This window comes from Oncorhynchus gorbuscha, linkage group LG12, assembly GCF_021184085.1.
Source record: "Oncorhynchus gorbuscha isolate QuinsamMale2020 ecotype Even-year linkage group LG12, OgorEven_v1.0, whole genome shotgun sequence".
Classification (NCBI taxonomy): Eukaryota; Metazoa; Chordata; class Actinopteri; order Salmoniformes; family Salmonidae; genus Oncorhynchus; species Oncorhynchus gorbuscha.
Window position 1 is genome coordinate 13,874,288 of NC_060184.1, and position 18,274 is coordinate 13,892,561.

The 18,274-nt window shown below is 42.7% G+C and overlaps 1 protein-coding gene across 1 annotated transcript in view; it reads left to right on the top strand.

Annotated features, from left to right (window-relative positions):
* The window catches only part of LOC123991501 (protein ripply2-like), a 42,818-nt gene extending 24,975 nt beyond the window's left edge, over positions 1-17,843 (top strand). Inside the window, exons 2-3 of the mRNA XM_046293115.1 lie at positions 17,285-17,358; positions 17,528-17,843. Of these exons, the coding sequence (XP_046149071.1) occupies positions 17,285-17,358; positions 17,528-17,705 (252 nt within the window). The 3' untranslated portion in view covers positions 17,706-17,843. The remainder of the gene's footprint in view (positions 1-17,284; positions 17,359-17,527) is intronic.
* The last annotated feature ends 431 nt before the right edge of the window (positions 17,844-18,274 follow it).

Here is an 18,274-nt window from a genome sequence, read left to right on the forward strand (position 1 = left end):
AGGGTGAAATGTAAAAACAAGTTTATTTTTTTCTAAAGGACAACAGCAAAACGTGGCAGAAGCAGGTGTTCCAGAATGTTGATGTGGTGGCTAAATTGAATTGTAAATTCAGATGGATGACAAGGTAGCTCATTCCATAAAATATTCACGATCTGTCTCTTTCTCTCTCTCTCTCTCTCTCTCTCTCTCTCTCTCTCTCTCTCTCTCTCTCTCTCTCTCTCTCTCTCTGTCTCTCTCTTACTGTCTCTTTCTTTCTTACGCTCGTTCTCTCTATATATATATACTGCTAAAAAAAATAAAGGGAACACTTAAACAACACAATGTAACTCCAAGTCAATCACACTTCTCTGAAATCAAACTGTCCACTTAGGAAGCAACACTGATTGACAATACATTTCACATGCTGTTGTGCAAATGGAATAGACAACAGGTGGAAATTATAGGCAATTAGCAAGACACCCCCAATAAAGGAGTGGTTCTGCAGGTGGGGACCACAGACCACATCTCAGTTCCTATGCTTCCTGGCTGATGTTTTGGTCACTTTTGAATGCTGACGGTGCTTTCACTCTAGTGGTAGCATGAGACGGAGTCTACAACCCACACAAGTGGCTCAGGTAGTGCAGCTCATCCAGGATGGCACATCAATGCGAGCTGTGGCAAGAAGGTTTGCTGTGTCTGTCAGTGTAGTGTCCAGAGCATGGAGGCGCTACCAGGAGATAGGCCAGTACATCAGGAGACGTGGAGGAGGCCGTAGGAGGGCAACAACCCAGCAGCAGGACCGCTACCTCCGCCTTTGTGCAAGGAGGACCAGGAGGAGCACTGCCAGAGCCCTGCAAAATGACCTCCAGCAGGCCACACATGTGCATGTGTCTGCTCAAACGGTCAGAAACAGACTCCATGAGAGTGGTATGAGGGCCCGACGTCCACAGGTGGGGGGGTTGTACTTACAGCCAAACACCGTGCAGGACGTTTGGCATTTGCCAGAGAACACCAAGATTGGCAAATTCGCCACTGGCGCCCTGTGCTCTTCACAGATGAAAGCAGGTTCATACTGAGCACATGTGACAGACGTGACAGAGTCTGGAGACGCCGTGGAGAACGTTCTACTCCCTGCAACATCCTCCAGCATGACCGGTTTGGCGGTGGGTCAGTCATGGTGTGGGGTGGCATTTCTTTGGGGGGGCTGCACAGCCCTCCATGTGCTCGCCAGAGGTAGCCTGACTGCCATTAGGTACCGTAATGAGATCCTCAGACCCCTTGTGAGACCATATGCTGGTGCAGTTGGCCCTGGGTTCCTCCTAATGCAAGACAATGCTAGACCTCATGTGGCTGGAGTGTGTCAGCAGTTCCTGCAAGAGGAAGGCATTGATGCTATGGACTGGCCCGCCCATTCCCCAGACCTGAATCCAATTGAGCACATCTGGGACATCATGTCTCGCTCCATCCACCAACGCCACGTTGCACCACAGACTGTCCAGGAGTTGGTGGATGCTTTAGTCCAGGTCTGGGAGGAGATCCCTCAGGAGACCATCCGCCACCTCATCAGGAGCATGCCCAGGCATTGTAGGGAGGTCATACAGGCACGTGGAGGCCACACACACTACTGGGCCTCATTTTTACTTGTTTTAAGGACATTACATCAAAGTTGGATCAGCCTGTAGTGTGGTTTTCCACTTTAATTTTGAGTGTGACTCCAAATCCAGACTTCTATGGGTTGATAAATTTGATTTCCATTGATAATTTTTGTTTGTGATTTTGTTGTCAGCACATTCAACTATGTAAAGAAAAAAGTATTTAATAAGAATATTTCATTCAGATCTAGGATCTGTAACTTTAGTGTTCCCTTTATTTTTTTGAGCAGTGTATATATCTCTCTCTCTCCCTCTCTCTCATTCTCTCTCTCCCTCTCTCTCATTCTCTCTCTCTCTCTCTCTCTCTCTCTCTCTCTCTCTCTCTCTCTCTCTCTCTCATTCTCTCTCTCTCTCTCCCTCTCTCTCTCAATCTCTCTCTCTTATTAGCGTTCATCATCCATCTTACTGCTGCTAGGGACACGTTGTTGTCATTCTCATCTCACAAGTCTTATTTATAGCAGAATGTGTAGGCATCTGTTCTGCAGCACAACAAAGTGAATAATGGTAAAATATATTTTCACAACATACATCCCAGATATAGATTGGAAAACTCAATCACCTCCAGGGTTGGGTAGGTTACTTTCTACATGTAATCCGGTACAGTTACTAGTTACCCTTCCAAAATTGTATCAGTAACGTAACTTTTGGATTACGCAAATGTAACTGTAACGGACCACTTCCTCGAGGTTTGTCGGCTCCCGAAACCATAGTGCCTTCTTCTTCTCCGGCCGGGCGGGGTTCTTTTTGTTAAAAAGGGACGGTACTCTGCGCCCCTGATGTGAAACGGCTAGCTTAGTTAGCGGTGTGCGCTAAACACAGTAACGTAATCTGATTACATTCAGTTACTTTTAGATTACTTTCCCCTTAAGAGGAATTAGAAGAAGACATACATGTATATCACCAATTGAACCACATCTATTGCAGGATAAATCAGTGTTCAAGTTTACATAATTGGCCGTATATGAATGTATGTTACATTTTATTTTATGGGTTGGTTATGTATGCTTCTTCTAACCCATCTCTCTCTACCACATATAATAATATGATTAAATTATATCTTTACATTAAAAACCTAATTCTATCAGAATTTGAGTCATTCCAAAAGATGTTATACCCCTTGATCTCCAAGAATAAGACTTGGAAATATGGAAGTATAGATTAGACAAATAGTTTTACCTGGGCATGACCCCAAAACTAAGGACTTACTAGCCAGGCCTATTCTGTTGTTTAGGATGTTGTTGTCATGGAGGACTGATTGGGTTAATTGATTCCAGTTGAAAAATAAATGCTGCGCTCATTGGCATTCTTTGAGAACTACTGAAGAAGAAGAAAACCCCACTTGTATTCCATATGCTGGGATCCACACTGTGCAGCTGTTGCAAGAGCACATTTTTCACTGGCTGTCTACTGGTTTCCAAAACAATGATTGACAGGCAGCTTAAACTTCTTGAATTCAACCATTATTGGGTTCAAATACACCTTTAGATTTGTGAACAGCCGTCCACAACAACCACAATCCGTAAGGCACAAGTAGCTAAATGAGAGAGCAGCAGTGTGTTTCACATCAATGCACTATGTAGATATGAATAATAAGTGATATCCGTATCGTTGTAGACGACACCACTGCTGTCATCCGTACCGCCAAGCGTTAATTCAAGTTGGATCATCTTTGGATGCCGACAGCAGTCGCACCATTGGAAGACATGGCTTGGACTGTAGCCTACAAAACCCTATACCTGCTCTTTTCCCGCGATCCATCAAACGCATTTGTCCACAACAACTCACAATCTGCTAATCCATCTTAGTGGTCTCTGGGACATCATGTCATCATAGTGGTCTCTGACATCATTAGTGGTCTCTGACATCATAGGGGTCTCTGACATCATTAGTGGTCTCTGACATCATAGTGGTCTCTGACATCATTAGTGGTCTCTGACATCATAGTGGTCTCTGACATCATAGTGGTCTCTGACATCATTAGTAAATCAGTCTCTATCTCTGACATCATAGTGGTCTCTGACATCATAGACTCTGACATCATTAGTGGTCTCTGACATCATTAGTGGTCTCTGACTTCATCTCTGACATCATAGTGGTCTCTGACATCATAGGGGTCTCTGACATCATTAGTGGTCTCTGACATCATAGTGGTCTCTGACATCATAGGGGTCTCTGACATCATTAGTGGTCTCTGACATCATAGTGGTCTCTGACATCATAGTGATCTCTGACATCATAGTGGTCTCTGACATCATAGTGGTCTCTGACATCATTAGTGGTCTCTAACTTCATAGGGGTCTCTGACATCATAGTGGTCTCTGACATCATAGGGGTCTCTGACATCATTAGTGGTCTCTGACATCATTAGTGGTCTCTGACTTCATAGGGGTCTCTGACATCATAGTGGTCTCTGACATCATAGGGGTCTCTGACATCATTAGTGGTCTCTGACATCATAGTGGTCTCTGACATCATAGGGGTCTCTGACATCATTAGTGGTCTCTGACATCATAGTGGTCTCTGACATCATAGTGATCTCTGACATCATAGTGGTCTCTGACATCATAGGGGTCTCTGACATCATTAGTGGTCTCTGACATCATTAGTGGTCTCTGACTTCATAGGGGTCTCTGACATCATAGTGGTCTCTGACATCATAGGGGTCTCTGACATCATTAGTGGTCTCTGACATCATTAGTGGTCTCTGACTTCATAGGGGTCTCTGACATCATAGTGGTCTCTGACATCATAGGGGTCTCTGACATCATTAGTGGTCTCTGACATCATAGTGGTCTCTGACATCATAGGGGTCTCTGACATCATTAGTGGTCTCTGACATCATAGGGGTCTCTGACATCATAGGGGTCTCTGACATCATAGGGGTCTCTGACATCATTAGTGGTCTCTGACATCATTAGTGGTCTCTGACTTCATAGGGGTCTCTGACATCATAGTGGTCTCTGACATCATAGGGGTCTCTGACATCATTAGTGGTCTCTGACATCATAGTGGTCTCTGACATCATAGGGGTCTCTGACATCATAGTGGTCTCTGACATCATAGTGGTCTCTGACATCATAGTGGTCTCTGACTTGTGGTCAGACTCACTCAGGTGGAACAAACTTAAACTTGCTCCTTTTTTCAATGTTGATTTGAACGTCACTGAGAAAAAAGAGAAGTAATCATCCATTTTTTCCAAAGTAACTGTAATCTGATCCCAGTATTTTTGCTGGTAACGTAACGGATTACGGTTAGCGTTTTTTGTAATCCCTTACATGTAACGGATTACTCCTCGACCCTGATCACCTGATACATACCTGATGTTTAGCAATGTAAAATATAATATTCACAGGACAGTTCAGTCACTACACTATACCCTACACTATATCCTGCATTAAACATATTGGAAGTGATGCTGCATCTGATATCAAATCAAACATCAGATCTAACCAAACCAGCTGTGCTCTGAGATGTGACCTAAAGGTGCAATACTACCCTCAACTGGTGGACAGGGAGAGTTACAATACAATGGCTCAAGTAACCAGACAGAGGAAGAGGAGTTTGCGATCACGCTTTTGACTCTCTTGCTCCCCCTGCTGTTCAAATAGTGATAACATAAATAATAATGACCTGGTATTTATTTAGATTGATAAAGTGGTAACTAAATAATAATTACAATGTACTTCTTTGTTTCTTTGGGACTCATTGCACAAGCATAACTCGGCACCATTGTAACCAAGTCTTTGAAGTAAATACCAGCCAGTATGGCGGCAGGTAGCCTCCTGGTTAGAGCGATGGACTTGTAACTGAAAGGTTGCAAGATTGAATCCCTGAGCTGACAAGGTAAACAAAAACTGTCCTTCTGCCCCTGAACAAGTTAACCTACCGTTCCTAGGCTGTCATTGTAAATAATAATTTTTTCTTAACTGACTTGTCTAGATAAATAAAGGTAAAATGAAAAAAAAAAATAAAGTGCCCATTGGTACCAGGTACATGCCAGACAATTTCTGTACTGTAAAATAAAGTGCCCATTGGTACCAGGTACATGCCAGACAATTTCTGTACTGTAAAATAAAGTGCCCATTGGTATCAGGTACATGCCAGACAATTTCTGTACTGTAAAATAAAGTGCCCATTGGTACCAGGTACATGCTGGACAATTTATGTACTGTAAAATAAAGTGCCCATTGGTACCAGGTACATGCTGGACAATTTCTGCACTGTAAAATAAAGTGCTACCCACATGGCGCTCTACTCTACAAGGAATCAAGAGATACCAACATAGTGATGCTGTGGTAACTACTTGTAATATGTTGTCTTTAGCCTCATGGCATTGATATACTGCAACAAGACATTAAGATTTCAGACATTCTGTGAGTAATTGTATCACATCTAAGGATGAGTTTTAATTTAATCTCATTGTTTTTCATCCTTTTCTCTACATAGTGCACTACCCCTTTCTCTACATAGTGCACTACCCTTTTCTCTACATAGTGCACTACCCCTTTCTCTACATAGTGCACTACCCTTTTATCTACATAGTGCACTACCCCTTTCTCTACATAGTGCACTACCCCTTTCTCTACATAGTGCACTACCCCTTTCTCTACATAGTGCACTACCCCTTTCTCTACATAGTGCACTACCCCTTTCTCTACATAGTGCACTACCCCTTTCTCTACATAGTGCACTACCCCTTTCTCTACATAGTGCACTACCCCTTTCTCTACATAGTGCACTACCCCTTTCTCTACATAGTGCACTACCCCTTTCTCTACATAGTGCACTACCCCTTTCTCTACATAGTGCACTACCCTTTCTCTACATAGTGCACTACCCTTTTCTCTACATAGTGCACTACCCTTTTCTCTACATAGTGCACTACCCTTTTCTCTACATAGTGCACTACCCTTTTCTCTTTCTCTACATAGTGCACTACCCCTTTCTCTACATAGTGCACTACCCCTTTCTCTACATAGTGCACTACCCTTTTCTCTACATAGTGCACTACCCTTTTCTCTACATAGTGCACTACCCTTTTCTCTACATAGTGCACTACCCCTTTCTCTACATAGTGCACTACCCCTTTCTCTACATAGTGCACTACCATTTTCTCTACATAGTGCACTACCCTTTTCTCTACATAGTGCACTACCCTTTTCTCTACATAGTGCACTACCCTTTTCTCTACATAGTGCACTACCCTTTTCTCTACATAGTGCACTACCCCTTTCTCTACATAGTGCACTACTTTCTGAGCCAGTTCCCCAAAAGCATCTGAAGGCTAAGTTAGAAGCATAGGATCCTATGGTTTCAACAATGAACTATGGTTCTAACGATGAACTATGGTTCTAACAATTAACTATGGTTCTAATGATGAACTGTAGTTATAACAATTAACTATGGTTCTAATGATGAACTGTAGTTATAACAATTAACTATGGTTCTAACAATGAATTATAGTTCTAACGATTAACTATGGTTCTGATGATGAACTATGGTTCTAAAGATTAACTACGGTTCTAACGATTAACTATGGTTCTAACAATGAATTATAGTTCTAACAATTAACTATGGTTCTAATGATTAACTATGGTTCTAACAATGAATTATAGTTCTAACAATTAACTATGGTTCTAATGATAAATTATAGATCTAATGATGTACAATGGTTCTAACAATGAACTATGGCTCTAACGGCCTTAAGATGCTTTTGGGAAACCGGGCACGGTCAATAATAGAGCACCATCAGACCCAGGTCAATAATAGAACACTATCAGACCCAGGTCAATAATAGAGCACCATCAGACCCAGGTCAATAATAGAGCACCATCAGACCCAGGTCAATAATAGAGCACCATCAGAACCAGGTCAATAATAGAGCACCATCAGACCCAGGTCAATAATAGAGCACCATCAGAACCAAGTCAATAATAGAGCACCATCAGACCCAGGTCAATAATAGAGCACCATCAGACCCAGGTCAATAGTAGAGCACCATCATACCCTGGTCAATAGTAGAGCACCATCAGACCCAGGTCAATAGTAGAGCACCATCAGACCCAGGTCAATAATAGAGCACCATCAGACCCAGGTCAATAATAGAGCACCATCAGACCCAGGTCAATAATAGAGCACCATCAGAACCAGGTCAATAATAGAGCACCATCAGACCCAGGTCAATAATAGAGCACCATCAGACCCAGGTCAATAATAGAGCACCATCAGAACCAGGTCAATAATAGAGCACCATCAGACCCAGGTCAATAATAGAGCACCATCAGAACCAGGTCAATAATAGAGCACCATCAGAACTAGGTCAATAATAATAATAGAGCACCATCAGACCCAGGTCAATAATAGAGCACCATCAGAACCAGGTCAATAATAGAGCACCATCAGACCCAGGTCAATAATAGAGCACCATCAGACCCAGGTCAATAATAGAGCACCATCAGACCCAGGTCAATAATAGAGCACCATCAGACCCAGGTCAATAGAGCACCATAGAGCACCATCAGACCCAGGTCAATAATAGAGCACCATCAGACCCAGGTCAATAATAGAGCACCATCAGAACCAGGTCAATAATAGAGCACCATCAGACCCAGGTCAATAATAGAGCACCATCAGACCCAGGTCAATAATAGAGCACCATCAGACCCAGGTCAATAATAGAGCACCATCAGACCCAGGTCAATAATAGAGCACCATCAGACCCAGGTCAATAATAGAGCACCATCAGACCCAGGTCAATAATAGAGCACCATCAGACCCAGGTCAATAATAGAGCACCATCAGACCCAGGTCAATAATAGAGCACCATCAATAATAGACCCAGGTCAATCAATAATAGAGCACCATCAGACCCAGGTCAATAATAGAGCACCATCAGACCCAGGTCAATAATAGAGCACCATCAGACCCAGGTCAATAATAGAGCACCATCAGACCCAGGTCAATAATAGAGCACCATCAGACCCAGGTCAATAATAGAGCACCATCAGACCCAGGTCAATAATAGAGCACCATCAGAACCAATAATAGAGTCAGATCAATAATAGAGCACCATCAGACCCAGGTCAATAATAGAGCACCATCAGACCCAGGTCAATAATAGAGCACCATCAGAACCAGGTCAATAATAGAGCACCATCAGAACCAATAATAGAGCACCATCAGAACTAGTCAATAATAGAGCACCATCAGAACCAGGTCAATAATAGAGCACCATCAGAACCAGGTCAATAATAGAGCACCATCAGAAGGTCAATAATAGAGCACCATCAGAACCAGTCAATAATAGAGCACCATCAGACCCAGGTCAATAATAGAGCACCATCAGACCCAGGTCAATAATAGAGCACCATCAGAACCAGGTCAATAATAGAGCACCATCAGACCCAGGTCAATAATCAGAGGTCACACCATCAGACCCAGGTCAATAATAGAGCACCATCAGACCCAGGTCAATAATAGAGCACCATCAGAACCAGGTCAATAATAGAGCACCATCAGACCCAGGTCAATAATAGAGCACCATCAGACCCAGGTCAATAATAGAGCACCATCAGACCCAGGTCAATAATAGAGCACCATCAGACCCAGGTCAATAATAGAGCACCATCAGAACCAGGTCAATAATAGAGCACCATCAGACCCAGGTCAATAATAGAGCACCATCAGACCCAGGTCAATAATAGAGCACCATCAGAACCAGGTCAATAATAGAGCACCATCAGAACTAGGTCAATAATAGAGCACCATCAGACCCAGGTCAATAATAGAGCACCATCAGAACTAGGTCAATAATAGAGCACCATCAGACCCAGGTCAATAATAGAGCACCATCAGACCCAGGTCAATAATAGAGCACCATCAGAACCAGGTCAATAATAGAGCACCATCAGACCCAGGTCAATAATAGAGCACCATCAGAACCAGGTCAATAATAGAGCACCATCAGACCCAGGTCAATAATAGAGCACCATCAGACCCAGGTCAATAGTAGAGCACCATCAGACCCAGGTCAATAATAGAGCACCATCAGACCCAGGTCAATAATAGAGCACCATCAGACCCAGGTCAATAATAGAGCACCATCAGACCCAGGTCAATAATAGAGCACCATCAGACCCAGGTCAATAATAGAGCACCATCAGACCCAGGTCAATAATAGAGCACCATCAGACCCAGGTCAATAATAGAGCACCATCAGACCCAGGTCAATAATAGAGCACCATCAGAACCAGGTCAATAATAGAGCACCATCAGACCCAGGTCAATAATAGAGCACCATCAGAACCAGGCACCATCAAGGTCAATAATAGAGCACCATCAGACCCAGGTCAATAATAATAGCACCATCAGAACTAGGTCAATAATAGAGCACCATCAGACCCAGGTCAATAATAGAGCACCATCAGAACTAGGTCAATAATAGAGCACCATCAGACCCAGGTCAATAATAGAGCACCATCAGAACTAGGTCAGGTCAGACCCATAATAGAGCACCATCAGAACCAGGTCAATAATAGAGCACCATCAGACCCAGGTCAATAATAGAGCACCATCAGACCCAGGTCAATAATAGAGCACCATCAGACCCAGGTCAATAATAGAGCACCATCAGAACTAGGTAAATAATAGAGCACCATCAGACCCAGGTCAATAATAGAACACTATCAGACCCAGGTCAATAATAGAGCACCATCAGACACAGGTCAATAATAGAGCACCATCAGAACTAGGTCTATAATAGAGCACCATCAGAACTAGGTCTATAATAGAGCACCATCAGAACCAGGTCAATAATAGAACACTATCAGACCCAGGTCAATAATAGAACACTATCAGACCCAGGTCAATAATAGAGCACCATCAGACCCAGGTCAATAATAGAACACTATCAGACCCAGGTCAATAATAGAGCACCATCAGACCCAGGTCAATAATAGAACACTATCAGACCCAGGTCAATAATAGAACACTATCAGACCCAGGTCAATAATAGAGCACCATCAGACCCAGGTCAATAATAGAGCACCATCAGAACTAGGTCTATAATAGAGCACCATCAGAACTAGGTCTATAATAGAGCACCATCAGACCCAGGTCAATAATAGAACACTATCAGACCCAGGTCAATAATAGAACACTATCAGACCCAGGTCAATAATAGAACACTATCAGACCCAGGTCAATAATAGAGCACCATCAGACCCAGGTCAATAATAGAGCACCATCAGAACTAGGTCTATAATAGAGCACCATCAGAACTAGGTCTATAATAGAGCACCATCAGAACTAGGTCTATAATAGAGCACCATCAGACCCAGGTCAATAATAGAGCACCATCAGAACTAGGTCTATCATAGAGCACCATCAGAACTAGGTCTATAATAGAGCACCATCAGAACTAGGTCTATAATAGAGCACCATCAGAACTAGGTCTATAATAGAGCACCATCAGACCCAGGTCAATAATAGAGCACCATCAGAACTAGGTCTATAATAGAGCACCATCAGAACTAGGTCTATAATAGAGCACCATCAGAACTAGGTCTATAATAGAGCACCATCAGAACTAGGTCTATAATAGAGCACCATCAGAACTAGGTCAATAATAGAGCACCATCAGAACTAGGTCTATAATAGAGCACCATCAGAACTAGGTCTATAATAGAGCACCATCAGAACTAGGTCTATAATAGAGCACCATCAGAACTAGGTCAATAATAGAGCACCATCAGAACTAGGTCTATAATAGAGCACCATCAGAACTAGGTCTATAATAGAGCACCATCAGAACTAGGTCTATAATAGAGCACCATCAGAACTAGGTCAATAATAGAGCACCATCAGAACTAGGTCAATAATAGAGCACCATCAGAACTAGGTCAATAATAGAGCACCATCAGAACTAGGTCTATAATAGAGCACCATCAGACCATCAGAACCAGGTCAATAATAGAGCACTGTATAGGGAAAAAGGTTCCATATGAGACGCACCCTCTTTCTGCTGCCGGCGATAGTGGGTGTGACTCTGGAAACCTCAACCCCAGACTGCTTGGTTGTGTCTGGCTCTGTCACCCTCCCCCAGGCCAGTGTCAACACCCTCCCAATGCACACACTCACTTAGCCAGTCAAATCAAATTAAATCAAATCTAATTGTATTTGTCACATGCGCCGAATACTACAGGTGTTGACCTTACAGTGAAATGCAACAAAGTCATTTTAAAACATTTTGGTGGAAAAGTTAACAAATAATTAAGGAGCAACAATAAAATAAGAGTAGCGAGGCTATTTACAGGGAGTACAGAGTTCATCTGTGGGGGCACCGGTTAGTCCAGGTAATTGAGGTAATATGTACATGTAGGTAGAGGTAACACCCTCCACAAGCACAGGTTCACACTTCCAGTATGGCCTTTCCAGAGGTTCACACTTCCAGTATGGCCTTTCCAGAGGTTCAAACTTCCAGTCAGGCCTTTCCAGAGGTTCACACTTCCAGTCAGGCCTTTCCAGAGGTTCACACTTCCAGTGAGGCCTTTCCAGACGAAACAGTTAGTTATACATTAAGTTTAGGGAGGTGGAACTTACATTTTGAAACTGAGAGAGAAATAATAAACTACTTTAGCGATGTTGCTGTTTGTCCCTGACATTGTATAGGTAGTAACGTTTCTGAAAAAGTTGGTCTCAAAAATCGGAATAATAAAACCAAACAAAGCAAAGGGGTAGCTTCAGTTTCTGCTTCAGTGTTTTAATGAATCCATCTGAATCTATACCCATCCTCTCCATTGGATTCCATTTTCTCTAAAAGCCCTTCAGTGTTTTAATGAATCCATCTGAATCTATACCCATCCTCTCCATTGGATTCCATTTTCTCTAAAAGCCCTTCAGTGTTTTAATGAATCCATCTGAATCTATACCCATCCTCTCCATTGGATTCCATTTTCTCTAAAAGCCCTTCAGTGTTTTAAGGAATCCATCTGAATCTATACCCATCCTCTCCATTGGATTCCATTTTCTCTAAAAGCCCTTCAGTGTTTTAATGAATCCATCTGAATCTATACCCATCCTCTCCATTGGATTCCATTTTCTCTAAAAGCCCTTCAGTGTTTTAATGAATCCATCTGAATCTATACCCATCCTCTCCATTGGATTCCATTTTCTCTAAAAGCCCTTCAGTGTTTTAATGAATCCATCTGAATCTATACCCATCCTCTCCATTGGATTCCATTTTCTCTAAAAGCCCTTCAGTGTTTTAATGAATCCATCTGAATCTATACCCATCCTCTCCATTGGATTCCATTTTCTCTAAAAGCCCTATATGAAAGGAGGAGTACTGATCCAGGATCAGGTCTCCCCTGTCCAAGTAGTCATATTCATTGTGATCTTCAAAGCCAAACTGATCCTGAATTAGCACTCCTACTCTGAGACGCTTGATACATACGGTGCCCGGTCTTAAGGTCACAGGGGCATGTGACTGCCATGTCCCTTGTCCGGCACCTTCAGTGTTCTTCAACCCTGGAGGTGTGCATTCTTCACGCCCCGGCAGGCAGAGCAACAACACCCCCCGAAAACCAGTGGACCTCTCACCTTACCCTGGGAACTGATCGATGGGCAGAGTTCAAAGTTCAGAGTGTTAGCTTGAAATAAGGGTTAAGATGAAAGAAACAAAAGTAAAGAGCATAATATCGTAACAGGAGAGGGAGAGAGAGAAAGAGAGAGAGCGAGAGAGAGAGAGAGAGAGAGAGAGAGAGAGAGAGAGAGAGAGAGAGAGAGAGAGAGAAAGGGGGAGAGAGAGAGAAAGAGAGAGAGAGAGAGAGAGAGAGAGAGAGAGAGAGAGAGAGAGAGAGAGAGAGAGAGAGAGAGAGAGAGAGAGAGAGAGAGAGAGAGAGAGAGAGAGAGAGAGAGAGAGAGAGAGAGAGAGAGAGAGAGAGAAAGGGGAGAGAGAGAGAGAGGGAGAGAGAGAGAGAGAGAGAGAGAGAGAGAGAGAGAGAGAGAGAGAGAGAGAGAGAGAGAGAGAGAGAGCTAGAGAGAGAGAGAGAGAGAGAGAGAGAGAGAGAGAGAGAGAGAGAGAGAGAGAGAGAGAGAGAGAGAGAGAGAGAGAGAACATCATCACAACACTGCATATATATATATATGTCTTTATTCTTTTGGAAGTGTAATGTTTACTGTTCATTTTTTATTGTTTATTTTATTGTTTATTTCACTTTAATTTATGAAACATATGTTTCCCATGCCAATAAAGCCCTTAACTTGAAATTGAAATTGAATTTAGAAGCTGTAAAGTGGCTCAATTTTGGGACCTATCAGTTTATTGTCAGTTCGATATAATTTCAATATCACGTCAATATCAAGTAAATATCACGTATTTATTAGATCAATATAAAGTCTTTATCAGTTATTATAACATCAATATCACGTCTTTATTAGGTCAAAATCACATCATTACTATGTCAATATCAGGTCAAATTATTATTATTATTTTTTTGTTTTTTAAATTTTAATTTTACCCTTTTTTTCTCCCCAATTTTGTGGTATCCAATTGTTGTAGTAGCTACTATCTTGTCTCATCGCTACAACTCCCGTACGGGCTCGGGAGAGATGAAGGTTGAAAGTCATGCGTCCTCCGATACACAACCCAACCAAGCCGCAACGCATCCAACCCGGAAGACAGCCGCACTGCGCCGGAGAAAACACCGTGCACCTGGCCACCTTGGCTAGCGCACACTGCGCCCAGCCAGCCACAGGAGTCGCTGGTGCGCAATGAGACAAGGACACCACTACAGACCAAGCGCTCCCTAACCCGGGCGATGCTAGGCCAATTGTGAGTCGTAACCAGTCGCGGCCGGTTACGACAGAGCCTGGGCGCGAACCCAGAGTCTCTGATGGCACAGCTGGCACTGCAGTACAGCGCCCTTAACCACTGCGCCACCCGGGAGGTGGTCAATTTCAAGTCAATATCAGGCATTTACTAAGTCAAAATCCTACTATTTCAATCCCTGAGTTGACAAGGTAAAAACCTGTCATTCTGCCCCTAAACAAGGCAGTTAACACCCTGTTCCTAGGCCTTCATTGTAAATCATATTTTGTTCTTAACTGACTTGCCTAGATAAATGAAGGTTAAAGTAAAAATTGAAATGCATGCAAAACGTGGTCTATTTCACACCTTGCAGGGTTAATTCACATATAGACCTAGATCTCGGAGGGCATGTTGTCCGGTCCTCTGGCAGTCTCTATGGGGGTGCCACAGGGTTTAATTCTCGGGCCGACTCTTTTCTCTGTATATATCAATGATGTTGCTCTTGCTGCGGGCGATTCCCTGATCCACCTCTACGCAGACAACACCATTGTATACACTTTCGGCCCATCATTGGACACTGTGCTATCTAACCTCCAATCGAGCTTCAATGCCATACAACACTCCTTCCGTGGCCTCCAACTGCTCTTAAACACTAGTAAAACCAAATGCATGCTTTTCAACCGATCGCTGCCTGCACCCGCATGCCCGACTAGCATCACCACACTGGATGGCTCCGACCTTGAATATGTGGACACCTATAAGTACCTAGGTGTCTGGCTAGACTGCAAACTCTCCTTCCAGACCCATATCAAACATCTCCAATCGAAAATCAAATCAAGAATCGGCTTTCTATTCCGCAACAAAGCCTCCTTCACTCACGCTGCCAAGCTTACCCTAGTAAAACTGACTATCCTACCGATCCTCGACTTCGGCGACGTCATCTACAAAATTGCTTCCAACACTCTACTCAGCAAACTGGATGCAGTTTATCACAGTGCCATCCGTTTTGTCACTAAAGCACCTTATACTACCCACCACTGCGACTTGTATGCTCTAGTCGGCTGGCCCTCGCTACATATTCGTCGCCAGACCCACTGGCTTCAGGTCATCTACAAGGCCATGCTAGGCAAAGCTCTGCCTTATCTCAGCTCACTGGTCACGATGGCAACACCCATCCGTAGCACGCGCTCCAGCAGGTGTATCTCATTGATCATCCCTAAAGCCAACACCTCATTCGGCCGCCTTTCGTTCCAGTACTCTGCTGCCTGTGACTGGAACGATTTGCAAAAATCGCTGAAGTTGGAGACTTTTATCTCCCTCACCAACTTCAAACATCAGCTAGCTGAGCAGCTAACCGATCGCTGCAGCTGTACATAATCTATTGGTAAATAGCACACCCATTTTCACCTACCTCATCCCCACAGTTTTTATTTATTTACTTTTCTGCTCTTTTGCACACCAATATCTCTACCTGTACATGATCATTTATCACTCCAGTGTTAGTCTGCAATATTATAATTATTCGCCTACCTCCTCATGCCTTTTGCACACATTGTATATAGACTCCCCTTTTTTTCTCTGTGTTATTGACTTGTTAATTGTTTACTCCATGTGTAACTCTGTGTTGTCTGTTCACACTGCTATGCTTTATCTTGGCCAGGTCACAGTTGCAAATGAGAACCTGTTCTCAACTAGCCTACCTGGTTAAATAAAGGTGAAATAAATAAAATAAAAAAATCTCTTGTAAATAAATCAACCGTTTGGGAGCACAAAAGGTGCGGTAAAGGAGGGTGATATGCATTTTAATAAAATGTCTATGATTACTTAACACCTCCAGTTTAAGAGAATGGTTTCAAAAACAATGGTCTCTAAAACAAACCTTACGCGTGCCGCCGGCCTCCATAAACCCCCCCTCCTTTTCTTGACCAGCGCAGCTTGACCCTGTCCACATATCGGCACGTGCTATTTCACACTTGAAAAGCAAATGGTTCGAAAGGAGAAACACAGTTGCAGAACGAAGGATGTCAGAGAGGATAAGTACATTCGTAGGCCTAAATTAATTGTAAAGATTGGCCTGTAGGTTGAGATGATTCAATTGTTTTGATCATATTGATGTTTCGTTTTTAATAATATATATATACAAAAAATAGCTAATAACAATATTGTATTCCTCTTCCTGTTGTGTAGAATACGCTTGAACACGCTTGCACTTGTGTAAATAAACGTTTAATCAAAAATGTATTATGAATCAAAATTAGGCCAAGCCCCTATTCACACAACTGACATGGCTAATATTATTTATAATTCTGAGACGTTTACAATATCCCACAACAAAAGTTACACCTATTCTAAAACATGGCCACTCTGGGCTCCGAGAGTGACCATATGCTGCAGGTTTGCCAAAGTGTGACTTGACTGACACCTCACCACCGTGGCGCATGGACATGTTGGGTAGTGTCAATGCGCAATTTGACACGAGCACCATGGCCCGATATATAGAATGCGTCTGACTCGACTTTGTGATCACTCTCAATCGCAAACTCTCAGAGGATTTGCTCGGGACACTCTATCATCAGAAACCATGGAGAATATAATCTCTCATTGTGGATTAACTGGCGCAATCACCAGAGGAAACTCTGTTCAACAGCCCGCTAATTTGTGGAGACCTTGGGATGCCAAAGCAGGCAGGGAATGCAGGGCCGCGACACACATGGTTAGTACAGACTACTTTCAAAACTAAATTATTCGTGTCAATAGTTTGTAGAGGAATTCAGTTTGATGTTTCATAGGTTTAGCTATAGTGGACGAAATGCTAACATGATTGTCTTTCTTTATCCCCTCGCAGCCTTACACAAAGACCATTAGAGGATTTCCAGACATCAAACACTGCAAGAGTCCTCAGATCACTCACCCAGTAAAGTAAGTGAAATTACCTCAGTAATATCACCAACATACACAGGCTACATTATTAAATATATGCGTCTCTGTTTATGCGTAATGGTGATTGAGATGGGCATTCTCTCCATATCCGTTCTCTACTATGTATTTCCCATTCAAACTCCTAACGTGAGACCGTTTTGTTCTCTAGGTTGTTCTGGCCCAAATCGAGATGCTTCGATTATCTGTACCAGGATGCAGAGATGCTTCTGCGCAACTACCCAGTCCAAGCAACCATCTGCCTCTACGAAGACTCGAGCAGTGATGATGATGAGGACGATAGTGATGATGACGATGAAGAAGACAGCGTGAATGAGCTGAATTTGTAAAAATCCCTTTCTCTCCAATTGAAAAAACACTGAATGTATATTTTAATATGAAATTATAATATATTGGTGCATAATTTATTTTTTGTAAATATCTGTAAATATGCCATATGACTAACGAATGACACATTTGTTAGGGTAAACAGCATTTTATCATTTATATTTCAGAATGGTCTACCTTTATTTAATTTTATATCAATGTTGTAATAAAACAGTTATAAACTCAACAATGAGCTCCTTGAATCTGTGGATAGGTTGGTTCTTCTTCAACAATCCTTCTAAAAGGTTTATTTTGAGAACTAAATATCTTCCTTCGATTAGTTTAATTGACTTTGCTATCTATTATGTCCACCACTACCTTTAATCAAATTCTATTCTAGCCTCTTGATCAAAAGAGTAATGAGATCTAGGGGCACAACTTTCACTGGGGACAGGGGGACATGCCTCCCCACATTCTGAAATTGCATTTTTGTCCTACCCCCAGTTTTATCATTGGAATGTGTTACAAAACGAGGAAATGCAGACGCCTCCAAGCAGCCAGGTAGGCTGTTTGGCGTGTTTATCTGACTGGA